This window comes from Zonotrichia leucophrys, chromosome 7, assembly GCF_028769735.1.
Source record: "Zonotrichia leucophrys gambelii isolate GWCS_2022_RI chromosome 7, RI_Zleu_2.0, whole genome shotgun sequence".
In the NCBI taxonomy this organism is placed as follows: domain Eukaryota; kingdom Metazoa; phylum Chordata; class Aves; order Passeriformes; family Passerellidae; genus Zonotrichia; species Zonotrichia leucophrys.
In genome coordinates, this window is record NC_088177.1 from 36,411,597 (window position 1) to 36,431,535 (window position 19,939).

Genomic DNA, 19,939 nt, shown 5'->3' on the forward strand with positions numbered 1-19,939 from the left:
TTTGTTCCTGAAGAGAATAAGGAGATTACAATCCCTTCATCGAAAACCATTTGCAAACCAAAGAATGGCCTTCTTTTTGGCTCTGTGCAGGGTTATGTTTTGTAAAGTGACGTTCAATGGATGATAAGGCAAATGAGTTGCTGCTTCAGACTGGGACGCAAACTTGTACACCAGTCATATTCTCACACCATCCCCATAAATTTGGGAAGATTGCAAATTTTGGAACTACTTGAGATGAGCAATGGGAAGTTAAGCTTTCCTGAAGTGAGGATTCCTTAATGGCAGATTCTTCGGTGTCTTCATGGCAAACATTGTTTTATGGTGCAGAAAATTAGTTCAATGAGAAAATCATTCCAGCATGGAGGAAGAGCTTCTGACAGAGACCAAGTGTTGCCAGCAGTTGCTCCAGGTGCTCCTGCCATCAGCCCCCAGTGCACGTGGGCTTTGGCTCCCTGTGGCACAGAAGCCCCCCGGGGGCACAGGACTCTGGGGCAGGAGACGGGCACCAGCGCTGCCAGGGCTCGGGGGGTGACAGCTCTGCTTGGGCAGGGACTGTGCCCCAGCTGCTGATGGCAGCGCTGCCCGGGTCCCAGGGCTCAGAGCAGCATTGGTGCCCGGGCCCACACGTTCCTTGTGCGAGTCACACCCGCGGGTTTAGGATGGCCTGGGCCGGGACGTGTCCCAAGGAGGCCGTGCCAGCGTCCCTGGAAGGGCCCGTGCCCTTCCCAGCGCGGCTGCGTCGGCAGCCCTGGGGGCTCCTTCTGCTGCCCTGAGCCCGCAGAGCAGGGCAGCGTTTGCTGATGCTCTGAGCCCTTCCTAAAGATCCTGTGGGGCTGCCTTGGACACCTGGGGCCAGGCATTCCTTTCAGCCTGGGCCACTTTGGCTGGGCTGGGGGCGGCCCCAGGGCAGGCGGCAGTGTGCAAGGCCCTGTGACACGGTGCAGCACGGTCATGTGACATGGAATGGGAGGATGTCCTTGTGACGTGGTGACACAGGAGCTGGCGGTGACCGGAGCAGGCCACAGTGCTCGGAGCAGGCGACGGGACAGGACGGGACAGAGCGGTGCCGTGAGGAGGTCCCGCACAGCGCGCTCGTTCATGTCCCACCCGGAGCTGTTCCAAGGCGTTGTTTCTGCATGTGACTTCGGGGTCAGTCCGGAGCACTTCATGACCAGTGGCCTTCCAGAGGCATTTGTCTTGTAATCAGGCATTATTTCACTCCATGACATGGAGCAGAAACCCTCAAGACTCTCTAAGTTTTCCTGGGTGCAGAAACAGCAGGAATACCCTGAAACTGACTTGGAACTGCAGACCGAGGAGGTTGTGCCTATCCAGGTGCTCCAGGAGGGTGAGTGGCAGAGCTGGGCCATAGGCCGGTGCCTGCAGCCAGCTTGGCCCCATCCCATCCCATCCCATCCCATCCCATCCCATCCCATCCCATCCCATCCCATCCCATCCCATCTCATCCACTAGGGACATTCCGATGGATAGAACCCGACGGGGATGACAAGATCATTGAGCAGAAACCCCCGAGAGTTCCCAAGCTGGCCTGGGTGGGGGAGGAGGAAGAAGAGCCTGACCCTGACCCAGAAGTGGAGACCGAGGAGGTTGTGCCAATCCAGCTGCTGCCAGAGGGTGAGTTGCATTGAGTTGCAGAGCTGGGCCACAGAGCTGGTGCCTGCAGCACCATCCCGTCCCATCCCATCCCATCCCATCCCATCCCATCCCATCCCATCCCATCCCATCCCATCCCATCCCATCCCATCCCATCCCATCCTTCCCATTGTTTCATCATATACCTGGGGATGTGCCCATGAACAGAGTGGAAGAGAAATGTAAAAGACATGGAGCAGAAATCTCGAAGAGTTCCCAGGTTGGCCTGGGTGGAGGAGTTGGAGGAGGAGCCTGAATCTGACCCAGAACTGGAGACCGAGGAGCTTGTGCTTATGCAGCTTCTGCAGGATGGTGAGTAGCAGAGCTGGGCCACAGGCCTGTTGCTTGCATCCAGCTTGGCCCCATCCCATCCCATCCCATCCCATCCCATCCCATCCCATCCCATCCCATCCCATCCCATCCACTAGGGACATTCCGATGGACAGAACCGGACGGGGATGGCAAGATCATTGAGCAGAAACCCCCGAGAGTTCCCAAGCTGGCCTGGGTGGGGGAGGAGGAAGAAGAGCCTGACCCTGATCCAGAAGTGGAGACCAAGGAGGTTGTGCCAATCCAGCCGCTGCCAGAGGGTGAGTGGCAGAGCTTGGCAACAGGGCTGGTACCTGCAGCCAGGCCGTGCCGTGCCATGCCATTGCCATGCCATGCATCCCATCCTCTATCCCAACCCTGGGGATGTGTCCGTGGACAGAATGGGAAAGAGATGGAAAACACATGGAGCAGAGACCTCCAAGTGTGCCCAAGCTCGCCTGGATGGAGGAGGAGGAAGAAGGGCCTGGAGCTGCCTCAGCAGAGGAGACCAAGGAGGTGGTGCCATTCGAGCCACTGCAGGAGGGTGAGTGGCAGATCTGGGCCACAGGGCTGATGGCTGCAGCCAGCTTGGCCCCATCCCATTCCATGACATCCCTTCCCGTCCCATGACTGGTGGTCAAAGTTTGAATCTGAAAGAGTTTGGACTTGAAGGTCCAAGGTTGGATTTGGTGGTGAACAATTGGATTTATTGATCAAAATTTGGATTTATGGTCCAGGGTTGCATTTGGTGGGCAACACTGGAATGCCATGGAATAACACCATTCTAGGCATTGGGAGTTTAGAATCGCCTGCTTCCCCTCACAACTTCCCTTTAACACAGGCAATCCATGGAATAACAGCATTCCGGGCGTCGGGAATTTCGAATCCCCCAGTTCCGCTCACAAATTCCCATGGAATCATGTCACTCTGGTCATTGGGAATTTATAAAAATGGCACTTTTGGTGCTCCAAGACAGACACATGTGTGATGGCATTGGATACTACAGGTGGCAAGGAAAACTGGGAATGCCTCCGGTGGCTCCGCAATCTCCACCAAGCTCAGCATCCTGCCTGGAGAACTGCACAAGTCAGGACTACACCAAAAACCATGGAAAAATCAAGGCACCAAGGCGCACATTGGAAACAAAATGTGACTGTTCTTTTGCTTGCTTTTTATATTTTTAAGAGATTTTGCCTTTGTTTTTTACTTTTTTCCGAATTTTCCCCCTTTTTCTTTCTCTCCCCCTTTTATAAAAACTTTCAACACCTTTTAATTTTCAACCAGAAAAATTCCCAGCAACTCAAGGGAACAAACCCAAAGAACCCAACAAACCAAAGCAGTTTTTATTTCCAGGATAACACATAGCAAAATATCATCTCTTTAATTGTAAAGAAAAACCCTATTCACCAAAAAATCTACAAAGAAGAAATATTCAGAATCTTGAAAACTTACTTATTACAATTGTTATTACTATTTTTATTTTTAATAATATTAATAATATTATTGATAGTATTAATAATATTTCTCTTTTTTAAAAATCCTTTTCCTGTTTTTTTTATTTTTAATTCAGGAATGAAGATGGGCCAAACCAGCACAGCATGAACAGGAGGCAACTTCCCGTCCATTCAAAAAGGAAAAGTAGGATTCTCTTAGAAAAAAATCCAGTAACATTTTAAAAACACCTCTAAAATGTTCCTAAATAAAATAAAAAAATTTGGGCCCTCCTAGGCCCTGGTAACCTGTTGTGCTGGAATTTCTCCTATTACACCTTGAGGTTATTCTTTACAAGTGGACTCATTTGGAATTTTATCCTTATTTTTCCCATTTTTCCTTCTTAAAAATTCTTTTTTCTTCCAGTTCCTTTGTGCTTCTTTCCACCGAGTTCTTCTCATTTCCAGTGCTATATGGGATTTTCTGGATCTGGATTGTGTCCTGCTCTCTCCTCCCATCCCAGCCCCCTGAAACCTCCAAAAAATATCCCAAAAAACCTCACAAGACTGAATCACCACATCAGCACTGTCATTAGAGTGTTCCTAGACAAGTGGGCAGAAAATTTGGGATGAACATTCCCTATCCAGCAGACTCATGAATTCCTCCAACGTGGAGGTGGAAAAAGCTGCTAAAATCCGGATTTTTTCTTTCTGGGAGCGTTTTTGAACCTGGTTTTATTCATTATCTTGTAGACGTGCACAACAGGGGACCAAATATGGCAGGGCCTTAGACACGGCTGTGGTCCTGACACACAGGATGCAGGCAAAGTGAAGAAGCCAAACTGTTTATTAATGGAAGGCAAAGCAAAGGGATGAACTAGAATGGAACCAAAGGGGATGGACACGGTGTGAGAGCTGGAGGGAGGTAGCTATCTACAGGCAGGGGGAGGGCTGAAGCCACACAAGCGTCCAACAAGCTCAGCTGTGCCAATCATCAGCTGTGTCTGGAACTCCAGTGGCAATGGGAGATGGCGTCCTCTTCAGTGTCTTCTGGTGCTGTTCTTACGTCACTGATTCACTGGATCCTTAAGATGAAGTTAATTCTTCAGCTCTGCTGGTAAACTGGGCTTGAATATTCCTGCTACAGTGGGACAAACTGCCTTTCTTCTGGGTGTGAATGGCTGGAACAGAGAGGAGGACGGCCTCAGTCAGAGCCCACATCTGCAGGAATTCTAGGAGAACCTCGCGCCAAGATTGTCCAAGTCAGCTCTTGGATCGGCCACAAGAGAGGAGGGGTCAGCAGGATCAGCCGCAAAGGGCTGCCCACAAAACCCCTGGCCTGTGTCCCTGAAATCTCTGTGTGCTCTGCCCATGCCACCCCTCGTCCGCACAGGGAGCGAAGCCTGCCGCAGCCGGGCAAGGGCTTGCAGCTCCCCTCGCCAGCCCCCGCTGTCAGCCCGCTCCGGCACTCACCCTCATTGAGGACCTCGAGCTCTTCCTTCTGGCCCCTCATGAGTACCTGGGCGGACCCTGTGAACACAGAGCCTGTCACGGCCCCAGCGGCACAGCTCCCTGCCAGCGGCGCTGCCGGGGCAGCAGGCGGGGCTGGGGCCGAGCTGCGGCGGGCCGGGCCGGGGAGGGAGCCCGGGCTCGGGGCTCACCCATGAACCTGACGGCCGCCTCTCGCAGGGGCTCCTGTGGGCTCTCCAGGTAGCGCAGGGCCCGGCGCAGGTGCTCGGCCGCTCTGCTCCTGTCCTGTGCCAGCTGCAGAGAGCGGCAGGAGGGAAGGGTTGGCGCGGGCTCAGCCCCTGGGCCGGGCGCTGCCTGCACCCAACCCCGGCCTCCCCTGGCCGCACAGCCCTGAGGCGCGGCCAGCAGCCGCTGGCCAAGGGCTCCCGAGGGCAGGGGGCAGAGGGCCGGCTGCTGCCCGGGGAGCCGCGGTGCCGGCCCGCAGCCCCGGCGGGCCGGGGCTCCATGGGCACCCGGCTCGGGCCCACGGGAGCCGGGAGAAGAGCCCGCGCGGCCTCTGGCTGAAGCAGCGGGCAGGGGCACAGCTGCCAGCCCGCACACTGAGCACCGCCCTCAGGGGCCTTCTCCAGGCTGGGCCTGGGGCTTCAGGCCCTCCTTACCAGGCACTCATGAATTTTCAATGGCAGCTCTGTCTTCAGCACTTTCCGGAGATCCGTCTTCCCCAAGAACCCGGTCGCACAATGCAGTGCTTGCCAAAAGGCCTGGAGAGCAGCAGAGACCCAGAGGTGGCCCCACAGCCCAGGGCACCGGACCCACATCCCCTTGACAAGACCTGGAGGAGGCGTCTGCCCGCGAGGCACCAGAGCAGGACGCAGCCATGCCCCCTCCCAGAGATGCACCAGCATCACAGAAAACCTCACCTTTGCCACGTCCAAGTTCTCATCATGACAATAAAGTAAAAGTGCTCACAGGCTCTTGTCCAGAATTGTCTTCAGTGGCTTTCTTCTCTCACCCACTACCAATTCCACCACCTTGCTGAAGAGTTCAATGGAGAGCACCTGCACATGGCTGTTGTCCTAGAGGAAACACAATCCCTGCATCAACTATTCCAATCCCACCTGGGCAAAGGCCTGAAAATCCAGAGGGCACCAAGTTTCTGGGAAGCACCCAGTGCCTGTGACTCAGGATGCAGAAGCTTACATGATCAAAGAGCAGCAGGCGTGCCTCAGCCAGCTTTGGAGTAGTGGTGCTGGATACTAGGATGTCTTTGTGCTGGAGCACATTGGTGAACACAGAGAGGGACATGCTGACCATCTCTCCCTCTGCATCACCCAGCAGCTCCAGAAGGCTTGGAGACAGGATGCACATTCTCCTGGCCTGTGTGGAACACAAGGCTGTGCCTGGAAGCCATGGACGGCTGCACCACCAACAGCACCCTGGCACTGCAAGGCCACCCTGCTGCTGCAGGGCCCACAGGCCACAGGCCTGCCCCAAAGCACTGGGGCAGGTGAGGCAGGAGAGCTGGGAGCAGCTGCCTCAGCTCCTGAAGCCCTGCATGCCCGTGGGGCTGCTTTAACAGCGCAGCTTCAGCCGCTGCCCCCTTCTCACCAGTAAGGTATCCTTGCTGACCACCACGAGGCCTCTGAGCGCCAGGCGACACCGTTCCCTGCACTTGCTGTGCAGGTGCCTTGCCAAGACCTTCAGGACACTGTCACCACATTCACTCAAGTCCAGGCACTCGAGGACCTGAAAGGCACAGGGCAGTGACAGGGGAGCCGGCCAGCAGGAGCCCAGAAGCGCACAGGGCTGGGCCCAGGCAGCAGCACAGGGCGTGGGCACCGTCCCAGGCAGCTGTGGCTGTGAGAGGGCAGAGAGCTGGGAGGCAGCTCAGCCAGGCAGGGCTGGAACCAGGCTCACCTCCACAAGGAATGCCAGGAAGGGCAGATCCCTGTATGGGTCCTGCCTGCTGAGCTGCTGGAGCAAGTGGAGTGCGATGCGGGAGTACAAGGGACCAAGCGAGAGCGCATCTCCCCTGGCAGGGGGAAAAAGGCACCAAGACCCTGAGGTGGGGGACAAACCTCTCCCAGGACTAACTCAGAGAGGTCTGTTACCCAGAGTGGCAGACTGGCTCCTGTAATTCTGGATAATGAGGTGGTGGCTATGGAGCACAAGCATGGCTGAGACACGATGCTCTGTGCTCACACCCAACACTATGCCGTGGGTCTGCTGGCCAGGTGAGAGCCCCTTCTCCCCACTGCCCCCGGCATTTTTGCCCTGTGCCCCACTCGGTGCCTGTGGTCACGGCCCAGAGAGCGTCGTCACTGAGGGACAGCCAAGGAGACGGGAAAAGCCTGTGAGAGGAGGGTGCCCAGAAGGGGCCACCTCCCAGTGCACCCACATTCCCTCCAGGGATGCTGTGGAAAGGCCAGAGCTCTCTGTGTCAGTCCTGGGAGAGGTTTGTCCCCCACCTCAGGGCCCTGGCTCCACCGTGTCCCACCCATCCCCAGGCGCTGCAGCTCGGCCCCAGCCCCGCCTGCTGCCCCGGCAGCGCCAGCCGCGCCCGGCGCCGTGGAGCCCCGCCTGGCCTGGGCATTGCTGCTGCCGCCCTCTGGCAGCCGTGCCCTGGGGCTGCAGCGGGCGGCAAGGGCCGGGCTGAGCCCTGCCGGGCCAGCAGCCCCTGTGGCCACAGCGCCGGCAGCGCCGCTGGCAGGGAGCTGTGCCGCGGGGGCCGTGACAGGCTCTGTGCTCACAGGCATGGCCGGGCGGTGCCTCAGGAGGCAGCAGCAAGAGCTCCGGCTGATCTGGACAGGTGAGTGAGGGCAGCGGGCTGACAGCGGGGGCTGCCGGGGGTTCTGCAAGCGCAGCCCCGGCTTTGCAGGGCTCTGCTCCCTGTGCCGACGAGGGGTGATGTGGGCAGGGCACACAGAGATTTCAGGGACACGTAGGGGAGTCATGGCCAGTACCTCCCAGCTGATTCCAAAGTCTCCTACTCCCTTCTGGGTGCGTTAGCCCTGTCCAGAAGGTCTTGTAGGATTCCCTCAGACCCGGGCTGTTGCCAGGGCTCTGTTCCTCTCTCTTTCAGCCCTGCAAGCCCGGAGGCAACGTGCCAGCCCATCCTGCTGTGACCTGGAAAATCAAGCCAAGTTTCCCCAAAAAGCTGAAGAACTGGGGGCGTCTTCTGGATCCAGTCAACCAGTGCCCCAAGAAGAGCACCAGGAGACACCCAAGTGGACGTCGCCTCCCAGCACTGCTGGAAGTCCTGGCACAGCTGAACCCCAAGAATTGGAAATCCTTGGTTCTTTAACATCGGATTTTTGCTTTACCTTTACAGCTAGTCATTAGCAAGAAATTGATCCTCCAAAACACAGTGTTACTCCCCATTATTTTGCGTACAGAAACTTAAGTTTTTGGTATAATTATTTAAACAGTTGGGATGTGCTTTCTGAGACTGACCAATATGCACAACAATTGCCAAAGGGATGTTAGTTCATTTGTGGAGATAGGGCTTCGCTGGGCATTCCGTCACTCCTTGAAGGTGGCCCATGTAGCATTGGGATGCTCACTGTAATTGCGCCCGCAGCGAAAGCAGTCATGAAAAAGAAACAAAGGGGAACAATATCTGCTCGTCACTATGATGAGAACTGTAAAAGTGATTTCATGCCTTGGAAGGCTGCAAAAAGAGTTCCAGCAGGTTTGTGTTTACCCCAACTGGTTTCAGCAATGGCATTGAAATACTTAGACTGGGTTGGATGTTGGCTGAGTAAACAAACTAATGCCACATCCACTGCAATCAGTGACATGTTGACTGATGTTAATAGTGTTAGACATGCTACACTTCAAAATAGAGCAGCAGTTGATTTTCTTTTACTGGCACAAGGACATGGTTGTGAGGAATTTGAAGGATTGTGTTATATGAATTTGTCCGATCATTCTGAATCCATCCACATAAACATACAAAAACTGAAAGATTTGACAGCCCAAAGGAAAGGAGATGGTGGGTCCTGGTTAGATTATTTGTTCCAAGAATGGAGCTTTGCACCTTGGCTAAGGGAACTTTGCAAGAAAGGTCTCTATGTATTGGGTGCTTTAGTAGTGATATTAATAGTAATACCCTGTATGCTTCAGTGTGTGTGACCAATGATGAACAAAACTGTCAAAGAAGTTTTTATCATACAAGAGAGAGAGATAGGAAATGGATTCACAGAAAGTGCTCAAAATCTCACTCAGATGGTGGATGAAGGTATAGAAATGGAAGAAGGTTTTGAATTAAGACCCTGGAACAGACAAGACTTTATTGGAACAATGATTTGTAACGATTGTCAGGCATAATTTATGCCCTTTCCACTGACTGGACCTTCACGGCATTAAGTTGCTGTGTTGTAACATAGCAATGCTTAGTGCCAGAAAGAACATGCTTTAAGCAGATAATAAGCAAAAATATTATAGTATTGATACGAAACACAAGTAATAAATGACACGATTATGAAGGTTTCTTCTGAGGTGAACAGAGAGGAGGAATTGTGGGAATCCATAAAATTAGAGGATTTTGGAAAGCTGCAAAAGGCAGGCCTCAGATAGAGCATACCTGAGAGTAGAGCTAAAGCAGCACTTATGAAATAGGTCAGCAGAAAAATTATTTAAACTGTAGAAAAAGCAAGGGCAGATAAAACAATAGCTTATGTATTCATGCTTGTCTGAATAGCTTTCTAAGCTGCAAAAACTTTATCTAGCAAGATATTAGGAAGGTTAAAGCTTGAGAATGAAGCTCTGTGCTTGAGGCTTACAAGTAGGTATTGTATTCAAAATAAGCAAGTATTGTTTTAACCAAAGGTACGTGTGCTTATGGTGATTGGAAAGAACTACTGTCAATGTGCTTTTGCTTTGTGTGATTGGTCAAGAAGCTCATAAAGTATGTTGTAACATTAAGTTTTCTGGCCTGTTGCCTGGATTGTGAGCTGTTAGCATCTTCCCATTGTCATAATCATTAATGAAAGTCATGCTGCAAAATTAACAGCTCAAGAAACTTTCCCAGCAGTCCCGTCTCGTTCATGGTCTGAAAATGAACCCCCTTGCCGGCGTCAGACTGCCTGTCCTGAAAAGACCTGAAGTCATTCAGCCTTGCCAGCGTTTCTTAAGGGTGTGTTGGTGCTCCCCAGGAAAGCCAGACATTTGGGGAAACACCTTTGGAGGAAAGGGGCTTGCTTCTCAAGGAAAGCGCTTGCCAGGGAGCTCCCAGTGAGGAAGTTGCGAGTGTCCCCCTTTGGCTCTCTGTGCTCAAATGACTCTTTGAGGCTGTCATGGTTTGGGCCTGGCACAGAGCCAGTGCCCCTATGAAAATGCTTTCACTCTGGTGTCTGCTGTGAGATGTGACCAGGAATAAGCAAAACAGGCTCCAGCTTAAAACATAAAGAATACTTTATTTCTTAAACTACAGGAAAATAGGAAAAAAACTATAAGGAAAAGAAAAAAAATTGAAAACCTTACAAAAAACACTTTCCTCCTCCCCAACACCAGAATTTCTCAATCACATACATTCTCCCAAATCACTAACTGTCTAGCCTGGCACTACCTTTCAGTATACTCAAACTTCAGTTCATGAAGAGGAGAGGAGTCTTTCTTGTTCTATAGGCTTCCCCTGGAAACACACTGAAACCTCTGTGCTTCTAATGTCACTCGGCACTGCCTGGAAAAGTCCTTTTGCCGCTTGGGACATCTTCCTTCTATGCCCAGTGCTCTCACCACTGTGCATGGACTAGAGCTGCTTCTAGGGCTGTCTTTTAAGGATGCCTTGTCTCACTCTAAAAAGGCACAGTCTCTCCTTTGGGACATCTGTCCCCCCCATATATTTTCTAACTCCTTGGGGCCGAGGGGTCTCTACGATGAACCCTCCTGGTTCTGAGGCACTGCCTCTCTTTAAGTGCAGTCTCTGTGTCACAGGAACAAACTGAGTCTATGGCCACAAGAAAAGTCCAGCCAAAAGGCCACTCCAATCATCTCTTCTCACTCAGTCATTTCTACATCCTTCGGGCCAGGTCCTTGTCTCATCTCATCTCTTACTTCCCTTCTTATTCAGCTCCGAGGAGGATCAGCATTTTTGCAAGGCCCCAATCATGAAAGAAAGGGGTTAAAACTTCAGTCTCTGTCTGTCTCGGAGCACTCCGACACTCCCACACTCGCTGCTGCTCCGGCCTGCCGGCACTCTTCTCCCCCATTCTCTTCCTGGGCCGGCTGCTATCACATTCAGACGCTGGCCCTCCTCTCTCCCTCCTGGGGGGGGATGGCTGCCCGAGGGCTGTCTCTTGGGGCTGCTCCTCCACCCGTCTATCTTCGAGGGCCTTCTCACCTCCCATCTCTGTCCAGGCCCCGGGCCTACCGCATGGCAGCCCCTCCCCCGCCCAGCAGCAGCGGCTGGATGGGGGAGGGAGATCTGACCTCTTCGCCTCGACGTCCCAAGAGAACTTCCTAGGGCCGAAGCTCTGCTTTGAACACCTGTGTATTCTCGGAGGTGTGTCCAAACTGCACTGGTCACACCAGGTGCCAGTATCAAACTCCAAGCATCCATTGGTTTGACCACAGCCTCTGAGAATTCTCACTTCTTCCTGGTCAAACCACCACAGAGGCCCATTGCACTTGGAAGAGGGCAGGGACAAGGGAGAAGGCACTGAAGAATGAGAAAATCATTCCAGCATGGAGGAAGAGCTTCTGACAGAGACCAAATGTTGCCAGCAGTTGCTGCAGGTGCTTCTGCCATCAGCCCCCAGTGCACGTGGGCTTTGGCTCCCTGTGGCACAGAAGCCCCCCGGGGGCACAGGACTCTGGGGCAGGAGACGGGCACCAGCGCTGCAAGGGCTCGGGGGGTGGCAGCTCTGCTTGGGCAGGGACTGTGCCCCAGCTGCTGATGGCAGCGCTGCCCGGGCCCCAGGGCTCAGAGCAGCATTGGTGCCCGGGCCCACACGTTCCTTGTGCGAGTCACACCTGCGGGTTTAGGATGGCCACGGGCCGGGACGTGTCCCAAGGAGGCCGTGCCAGCGTCCCTGGAAGGCCCCGTGCCCTTCCCAGCGCGGCTGCGTCGCCAGCCCTGGGGGCTCCTTCTGCTAGCCCTGAGCCCGCAGAGCAGGGCAGCCTTTGCTGATGCTCTGAGCCCTTGCTAAAGATCTTGTCGGCCTGCCTTAGACACCTGGCGCCAGGCATTCCTTCCAACCTGGGCCAGTTTGGGTGGGCTGGGGGCAGCCCCGAGCAGGCGGCAGTGTGTGCAAGGGCCCTTGGTGACACGCTGCAGCACGGTCACCGTGGCATCCAATGGAACCGGGTGGCCAAGGGCCCTTTGTGACACCCCGTGGCATAGGAGCTGGCGGCGACAAGAGCATGCCACAGTGCTCGGAGCACACCACGGGACAGGACAGGACAGAGCGGTGCCGTCAGCAGCCCCCGCACAGCACGCTCGTTCGCGTCCCACCCGGTGCTTTTCTGAGGCATTGTTCCTACAGGTGACCTCGTGGCAAGACTGCGGGCCCTGGTGGCCCGTGGCCCTCCCGAGGTTTTTGTTTTGCAGGTGCCCTTGAGGACTTGTTGACTTGGAGGTCTCCTGAGCCATCTCTCCGGAAGGGGCCCTCGAAGCCAGAGTCTGGAATGGCAGGTAGATTCCTTAACCTCTTCAAAGTCTTCAGATGGAAAAAAAAGAGAAGGCCTGAAGCTGCCCCAGCACAACAGTCTGAAAAACCAGAGCAGTTCCAGCCACTGAAGGATGGTGAGTGGCAGAGGTGGGCCACAGGGCTGATGGCTGCAGCCAGCTTGGCCCCATCCCATCCCATCCCATCCCATCCCATCCCATCCCATCCCATCCCATCCCATCCCATCCCATCCCCTGGGGACATGCCCATGGACAGGATGGAACAGGGGCAGGGCAGACACCCCGCAGTGGCCGTGCTCCATCCCCTGGGCCATCCCGGGGCTCTCCCTGCCTGGGCAGCGCAGGGCTGGGCTGTGCTCTCCGGCCTCTCCCGCAGCCCCTCAGCTCTGGCTGCGCTCGCTCTTTGCCAGATGCAGCCCTGGACAAGACACAAGAGCAGGAACCCGGCCGTGGCCGCTTGCGCAAAACCCTGAAGGTACCTGCAGCCACCCCGACCTGGGCTGGGCCTGCTGTCCCTGCTCAGCCCAGCACCAGGCTTGGAGCATGCCATGGAGCATCCCTGCCTTCCCTGTCCTTTGTTCTGCAAATGTTCACAAAATTCCTGCATATTCAGCATAGAGAGACCAGAACCACAGCAGCAGAGGTCCCAGCCCAGCCTGACTCCAGGCTGACCAAGTTCCAGGCAACGCCTCACGCCAGCCCAGACCGGACAGCACACAATAATGCAATGAATTATCAAAGTGAGGCTGTTCACATGGCAGTGACTGAGAGCAAGGCCATCAGAAACACTGACAGCAGAATGACTCAGGGCATCACAAACACTGGCACCATGCCTGCTCCCATTGTGATTTGTGCTCCCACTATGGATTTTTTTGACGACAGTGCTGTTTCTCCTCAGCAGCAGGTAAGCAGCCCGGGGACAGGCCTGGAGGCCTGCCAGGACCGTGTGTCCCCTCAGGCCACGGTCACTGGGCCCCTCAGCCTTTGAGTCCAGCACAGTCTGTCAGGAAGGGAAGCACTTCTTGGAGGAAGTTGGGGAAGTTTCTGCCTAGGACAGTGCTCCAAGTCTTCCCCATGCCTCCTCCAGGTGCCAGCCATTGTAAGGAGCATCCACCAGAGGCTGGTGTCCCATGTCGCTCTGGATGCCAGGCTGCAAATTGACATTGTGAGGCTGGCTGAAGAACACCCTGATGATGTGGTGCTGACCCTCCTGCGCTGTGCCCCAACATGTGACAGGTACGGGGCCCACGTGCCTGCACAGCTCAGGGCCCACCAGCCTTTAGGGCCCATGGCCCTGCACAGCCTGTGCTATGGGCTCTGCCAGACAGGCACAGAGGTGCAGGACCCTGGGGCCCCTCTGTTTGCCAAGCCTGCTGCCAATGCTCCCTCCCTGCCCCTCAGGGCACCAGGGCTCTGTCACCTGGGCCCCCACAGCTGCACAGGGCATGGTCCTGGGACTGAGATGCCCCTGACATAGAGTTCTGATTCCACAGAGCTGCTGCTATAATTTGGAGAACCATTGGATCACTGGGACCAGCCGTGGAGAAAGTGCTGCCAAGACTGCTCTGCGTGATGGAGGATTGGCCACTGCACAGTGCCTGCACCTCTGATGGAGAGGACGGGGATGTTTTTGCCCTGGCTGTGAGTTTCTGGATTTGGCCTCTGCTTGCCCCTCGGTCACCTCGCCAGCAGCTCTCCATCCTCTCCATGCCTCAGGCGCTGGGCTGAACCCTGGGCTAGGGGCAGGCTCAGGGGGCACCAGGCCCGCTGCTCCTCCTGCATCTGCCCTTGGGCCCTGTCCCACGGACACCTCGGCACTGAGTGCTGTCTTGGGCTGCTTCTTTTGCAGGCAACTCTGGTGATCTGGGTGATTGTCCAGGTGCCTGAGTGCCACCAGGCCATGGTACTCTATTCCTCCCGCCTGTTTGTGGCTCTGCTGTTCCATGTTGTCATCACCACAGAAAAGTTGCCACTAGAGGAATTTGAAAACTTCTGGAGAGCATGCCAGGAGGAACACCGCCTTCCCAGCAATTACAACAGGTCCCAGTCCTCCTGTCCTTCCCATGCCCCTGTAGCCAGTGCCAGCACTCCCAGAGTGACCTGGGCTTTGCTCTGCACACAGGTTTGCAGTGCAGGCCATGAAGGCTCTGCTCTACCTACTGCGCTGTGACAATGAGGTCATGTCTATGGAGCGCAAGCGTGGATGGGACACGATACTGTGTGCTCATACCCAGCACTATGCCGTGGGTCTGCTGGCCAGGTGAGACCCCCTTCTCCCCACTGCCCCCGGCATTTGTGCCCTTTGCACCACTCAGTCCCTGTGGTCATGGGCCAGAGAGCCTCGTCACTGAGGGACCGCCAAGGATACTGGAAAAGGCTGGGAGAGGAAGGTGCCCACAAGGAGCTACCTCTCAGAGGGCCCACATCCGTCCAGGGATGCTGGGCAAAGACCAGAGTTCTCTGAGTCAGTCCTGGGAGAGGTTTGTCCCCCACCTCAGGGTCTTGGTGCCTTTTTCCCCCTGCCAGGGAGATGCGCCGTCGCTTGGTCCCTTTGTGCTCTCGCATCGCACTCCACTTGCTCCGGCAGCTCAGCAGGGAGGACCCATACAGGAATCTGCCCTTCCTGGCATTCCTTGTGGAGGTGAGCCTGGTTCCAGCCCTGCCTGGCTGAGCTGCCTCCCAGCTCTCTGCCCTCTCACAGCCACAGCTGCCTGGGACGGTGCCCACGCCCTGTGCTGCTGCCTGGGCCCAGCCCTGTGCGCTTCTGGGCTCCTGCTGGCCGGCTCCCCTGTCACTGCCCTGTGCCTTTCAGGTCCTCGAGTGCCTGGACTTGAGTGAATGTGGTGACAGTGTCCTGATGGTCTTGGCAAGGCACCTGCACAGCAAGTGCAGGGAGCAGCGTCGGCTGGCGCTCAGAGGCCTCGTGGTGGTCAGCAAGGATCCCCTGCTGGTGAGAAGGGGCAGCGGCTGAAGCTGCGCTGTTAAATCAGCCCTATGGGCGTGCAGGGCTTCAGGAGCTGAGGCAGCTGCTCCCAGCTCTCCTGCCTCACCTGCCCCACTGCTTTGGGGAAGGCCTTTGGCCTGTGGGCCCTGCAGCAGCAGGGTGGCCTTGCAGTGCCAGGGTGCTGTTGGTGGTGCAGCCGTCCATGGCTTCCCAGCACAGCCTTGTGTTCCACACAGGCCAGGAGAATGTGCATCCTGTCTCAATGGCTTGTGGATGTTCTGGCTGATGAAGATGGAGAGGTGGTCAGCATGTCCCTCTCTGTGTTCACCAATGTGCTCCAGCACAAAGACATCCTAGTATCCAGCACCACTGCCCCAAAGCTGGCTGAGTCACTCCTGCTGCTCTTTGATCATGTAAGCTTCTGCATCCTGAGTCACAGGCACTGGGTGCTTCCCAGAAACTTGGTACCCTCGGGATTTTCAGGCCTTTGCCCAGGTGGGACTGGAATAGTTGATGCAGGGATTGTGTTTCCTCTAGGACAACAGCCATGTGCAGGTGCTCTCCATTGAACTCTTCAGCAAGGTGGTGGAATTGGTAGTAGATGAGGGAAAAAAGCCACTGAAGACAATTGTGGACAAGAGCCTGTATGCACTTTTAATTAACTGTCATGATGAGAACTTGGACGTGGCAAAGGTGAGATTTTCTGTGATGCTGGTGCATCTCTGGGAGGGGGCATGGCTGCGTCCTTCCCTGGTGCCTCGCGGGCTGTCGCCTCCTCCAGGCATTGGCACAGAGATGTGGGTCCGGTGCCCTGGGCTGTGGGGCCATCTCTGTGTCTCTGCTGCTCTCCAGGCCTCTCGAGAAACGCTGCTTCGTGTGGCCAAGTTCCTGAAGAGGAGGAGGCTCGTACAGCTGTTGAAGAAGCAGCCGCCGATGAATGTGGAGGAGTGCCAGGTAAGGAGGGCCTGAAGCCCCAGGCTCAGCCCGGAGAAGGCCCCTGAGGGCGGTGCTCAGGGTGCGGGGCTGGCAGCTGTGCCCCTGCCCGCTGCTGCAGCCAGAGGCCGCGCAGGCTCTTCTCCAGGCTCCCGTAGGCCCGAGCCGGGTGCCCATGGAGCCCCGGCCCGGCGGGGCTGCGGGCCGGCACCGCGGCTCCCCGGGCAGCAGCCGGCCCTCTGCCCCCTGCCCTCGGGAGCCCTTGGCCAGCGGCTGCTGGCCGCGCCTCAGGGCTCTGCGGCCAGGGGAGGCCGGGGCTGGGCGCAGGCAGTGCCGGCCCAGGGGCTGAGCCCGTGCCAACCCTTCCCTCCTGCCGCTCTCTGCAGCTGGCAGAGGACAGCAGCCGAGCGGCCGAACACCTGTGCCGGGCCCTGCGCTACCTGGAGAGCCCACAGGAGCCGCTGCGAGAGGCGGCCGTCAGGTTCATGGGTGAGCCCCGAACCCGGGCTGCCTCCCCGGCCCGGCCCGCCACATCTCGGCCCCAGCCCCGCCTGCTGCCCCGGCAGCGCCGATGGTAGGGAGCTGTGCCGCTGGGGCCGTGACAGGCTCTGTGTTCACAGGCATGGCCGGGCGGTGCCTCAGGAGGCAGCAGCAAGAGCTCCGGCTGATCTGGACAGGTGAGTGAGGGCAGCGGGCTGACAGCGGGGGCTGCCGGTGGTCCTGCAAGCGCAGCCCCGGCTTTGCAGGGCTCTGCTCCCTGTGCCGAGGACTGATGCGGGCAGAGCACACAGAGATCTCAGGGACACATAGGGGAGTCATGGCCAGTACCTCCCAGCTGATTCCAAAGTCTCCTACTCCCTTCTGGGTGCGATAGCCCTGTCCAGAAGGTCTTGTAGGATTCCCTCAGACCCGGGCTGTTGCCAGGGCTCTGTTCCTCTCTCTTTCAGCCCTGCAAGCCCGGAGGCAACGTGCCAGCCCATCCTGCCGTGACCTTGAAAATCATGCTGAGTTTCCCCAAAGAGCTGAAGAACTGGGGACGTCTTCTGGATCCAGTCAACCAGTGCCCCAAGAAGAGCACCAGGAGACACCCATGAGGACACTGCCTCCCAGCAGTGCTGGAAGTCCTGGCACAGCTGATGCTGGGCAGAGTTCTTGTGGCTTCAGCCCTCTCCCTGCCTGTTGACTGCCCAGTCCCTCCCACGCCTCAGTCTCTGCTCATCCCCACTTTTTCCCTCCACTCTCTCTCCCTATAGGTGGCTCCCTCCCTCCTCATCTCATACCCTTGTCCATCCTCCTTTTCTCTCTCCACTCTCCCTCCCTATATGTTGCTCCCTCCGTCTGGCCCTCACACTCTCCATCCCCATTTTTTCCCTCCATTATTCCTCCCTTTAGATAGCTCTGCCCCGCCGGTCCCCAGACTGTCCATCACCTTTTTGTCCCTCCACTCCGTCCCTGTTGACAGGTCCCTCCCTCCAGCCCTCAGACCCTGCCCATTTCCTTTTTTCCTTCCGAGCTCATCCCTTTGCTTCGCCTTTCATTAATAAACAGTTTGGCATCTTCACTTTGCCTGCATCCCTGTGGAGCTGAAGTAAATCCGGGGCCCTGGGACACACAGGCCCTGCTGCCATTCTCTGCCACGCCGTGTTTTGTGCACGGACACAGAGGAGCGAGGGCAGGTCAGGCTGGAAAGGTCCCTGTGCTGAAGGTGCAGTTCCACAGCACTGTGCAGTTACAAATCTTGCCGAGCACCCTGGAGCCCCTGGATTTTGGGAGAGCCAACCTGAGTATGCTCTGAGCCCAGATGAAAGGGATTCCATAGCAAGCATCCGCGGAGGGCAAAGAAGCTTGGAATGCTGGAAGCTTTCAACAATAGCTTCCTGAAAGCACAGCAGTGCTCCATCCCTGCACGGGATGAGGAAGAGGGCAGAAGCAGAGAGCATCCTGGCTTAGCAGGGAGCTCTGGGTGTGCCTAAGGGCAAATGAAGCAGCAGCACGGTGCCCAAGACTCGGACACGCAGCCATGCCGGTGCCCGGAGCGCTGTCAGGCAGTGCCGGGATCCCGGCTGTGCTTCTGCTCCCCACAAGTGAGGAATGGCAGCCCCAGGCTCAGAGCCAGTCAGAAAGCCAAGCAAGGGAGAGCAGAGGGAGGGCACCCTGCCAGTCTCTCTTGGGCATGGCCGCAAAACAGCCCCTGCTGCTTCTTCCTCCGCCTGCGTTTGGGCTGTGCTGGTGGCAGAGCCAGCCAGCTTGGGCTCTGTGTTCCAAAGCCTGTTGGGAGCATGAAAAGATCTGTGTGCACAGCAGAGAGACCTGGAAGGTGCTGGCAAGAGCATCCTGCAGGAACAGGGCTCTGGTCCCTGGCCAGGAACAGCCTGGTTTTGGTGCTGTGAGCACAGGCAGCAGCTGAGGCAGGTGAAGAGGCAGCGGGCAGCTTGTGTTTGTAGAGGGCCTGGGGCTGAACCTCTGAGCCTGCACCTGGAAACTCACTTGGGGGAACAGGAGCTGGAGCTGGAGTGCCTGTCCTGAAAGGACCTGAAGTCATTCAGCCTTGCCAGCATTTCTTAAGGGTGTGTTGGAGTTCCCCAGGAAAGCCACACATTTGGGGGAAACACCTTTGGAGGAAAGGGGCTTGCTTCTCAAGGAAAGTGCTTGCCAGGGAGCTCCCAGTGAGGCAGGTGCGAGTGTCGCCCTTTGGCTCTCTGTGCTCCTTTCAGTGCTTGAAGCCCATTGCACGTGGCAGAGGGGCATGGAGAAGGCAGTGAGGAGCAGGTTTGGCATCTGCCTGGACCTGTGGAAACCAAGCCAAGCACCTGCAGCAGGGTGTGTTACACTCTTTGGACAGAGGGTGAGCAGGAGCATCTCTGTCCAGCCATGAGCCCCAAAGCTCTCTGTGAGAGCTGTGAATTAAAAGGCCTTTAAACACGTATTTTTCACATCTTTCCTGTCTACTGTGTTTCAACTCTTGACAAAATGCATTGCCTCCTGCTTGGTGGGAGCTGCTGTGGCCCAGGGCCAGCACAGAGCTGGGACGTGTGGGCCAGGCAGCGTGGAGAGCCTTGGCTGACCTTGGTGTGTCCCTGGCCTCAGAAAAGGCCTCCCAAGGTGTCCTGCTCGTTGGCTCTCCCTGTGCATCTTGGAGAGAACAAGGTAGGCATTTCTGGCAGCCTGGCATCAGCCGGCCTTAACATGGGGGCGTGTGGTGGAGCGAGCCCAGCTGAGATAGCCTGAGAGCAGCCCAGTGCTCCTCTCTGGTGACACGTGCACGGAGGTGCTCCTCTCTGCCAGGGAGATGCGTTATGTCTTGACCACCCTGTGTTCCCATGTCGCATATCGCCTTCTCCTGCTGCTCAGCAGTGAAAAGCCAAGGTGGGATCTGCCCTTGCTGGCATTCCTTGTGGAGGTGAGCCTGGTTCCAGCGCTGCCTGGCTGAGCTGCCTCCCAGCTCTCTGCCCTCTCACAGCCACAGCTGCCTGGGACGGTGCCCACGCCCTGTGCTGCTGCCTGGGCCCAGCCCTGTGCGCTTCTGGGCTCCTGCTGGCCGGCTCCCTGTCACTGCCCTGTGCCTTTCAG

General features: G+C 56.5%; 1 protein-coding gene and 1 long non-coding RNA gene across 2 annotated transcripts; one reads left to right on the forward strand and one right to left on the reverse strand.

Annotated features, from left to right (window-relative positions):
• Positions 1 to 4,275: 4,275 nt before the first annotated feature.
• On the reverse strand, positions 4,276 to 5,157 carry LOC135450068 (uncharacterized). The gene is made up of 3 exons (XR_010440942.1): positions 5,054 to 5,157; positions 4,866 to 4,922; positions 4,276 to 4,573 (listed from the first exon to the last, which is right to left on the reverse strand). It is a non-coding gene; the product is annotated as an uncharacterized LOC135450068 (long non-coding RNA).
• An 8,197-nt stretch (positions 5,158 to 13,354) lies between these two features.
• On the forward strand, positions 13,355 to 17,930 carry LOC135450651 (uncharacterized). The gene is made up of 11 exons (XM_064719031.1): positions 13,355 to 13,396; positions 13,580 to 13,728; positions 14,615 to 14,752; positions 15,019 to 15,133; positions 15,305 to 15,442; positions 15,673 to 15,849; positions 15,974 to 16,129; positions 16,289 to 16,390; positions 16,528 to 16,858; positions 16,990 to 17,046; positions 17,317 to 17,930. The coding sequence occupies exons 1-11, from the start codon at positions 13,355 to 13,357 to the stop codon at positions 17,550 to 17,552; spliced, it is 1,641 nt and encodes a 546-aa protein (XP_064575101.1). The 3' UTR covers positions 17,553 to 17,930.
• The last annotated feature ends 2,009 nt before the right edge of the window (positions 17,931 to 19,939 follow it).

Coding starts and splice junctions, on each gene's coding strand:
- LOC135450651 (XM_064719031.1), top strand. CDS start 13,355: ATGGATTTTTTTGACGACAGTGCTGTTTCTCCTCAGCAGCAG. Junction 13,729..14,614: donor TGTGCCCCAACATGTGACAG/GTACGGGGCCCA, acceptor CTCTGCACACAG/GTTTGCAGTGCAGGCCATGA. Junction 17,047..17,316: donor GCTCCGGCTGATCTGGACAG/GTGAGTGAGGGC, acceptor TCTCTCTTTCAG/CCCTGCAAGCCCGGAGGCAA.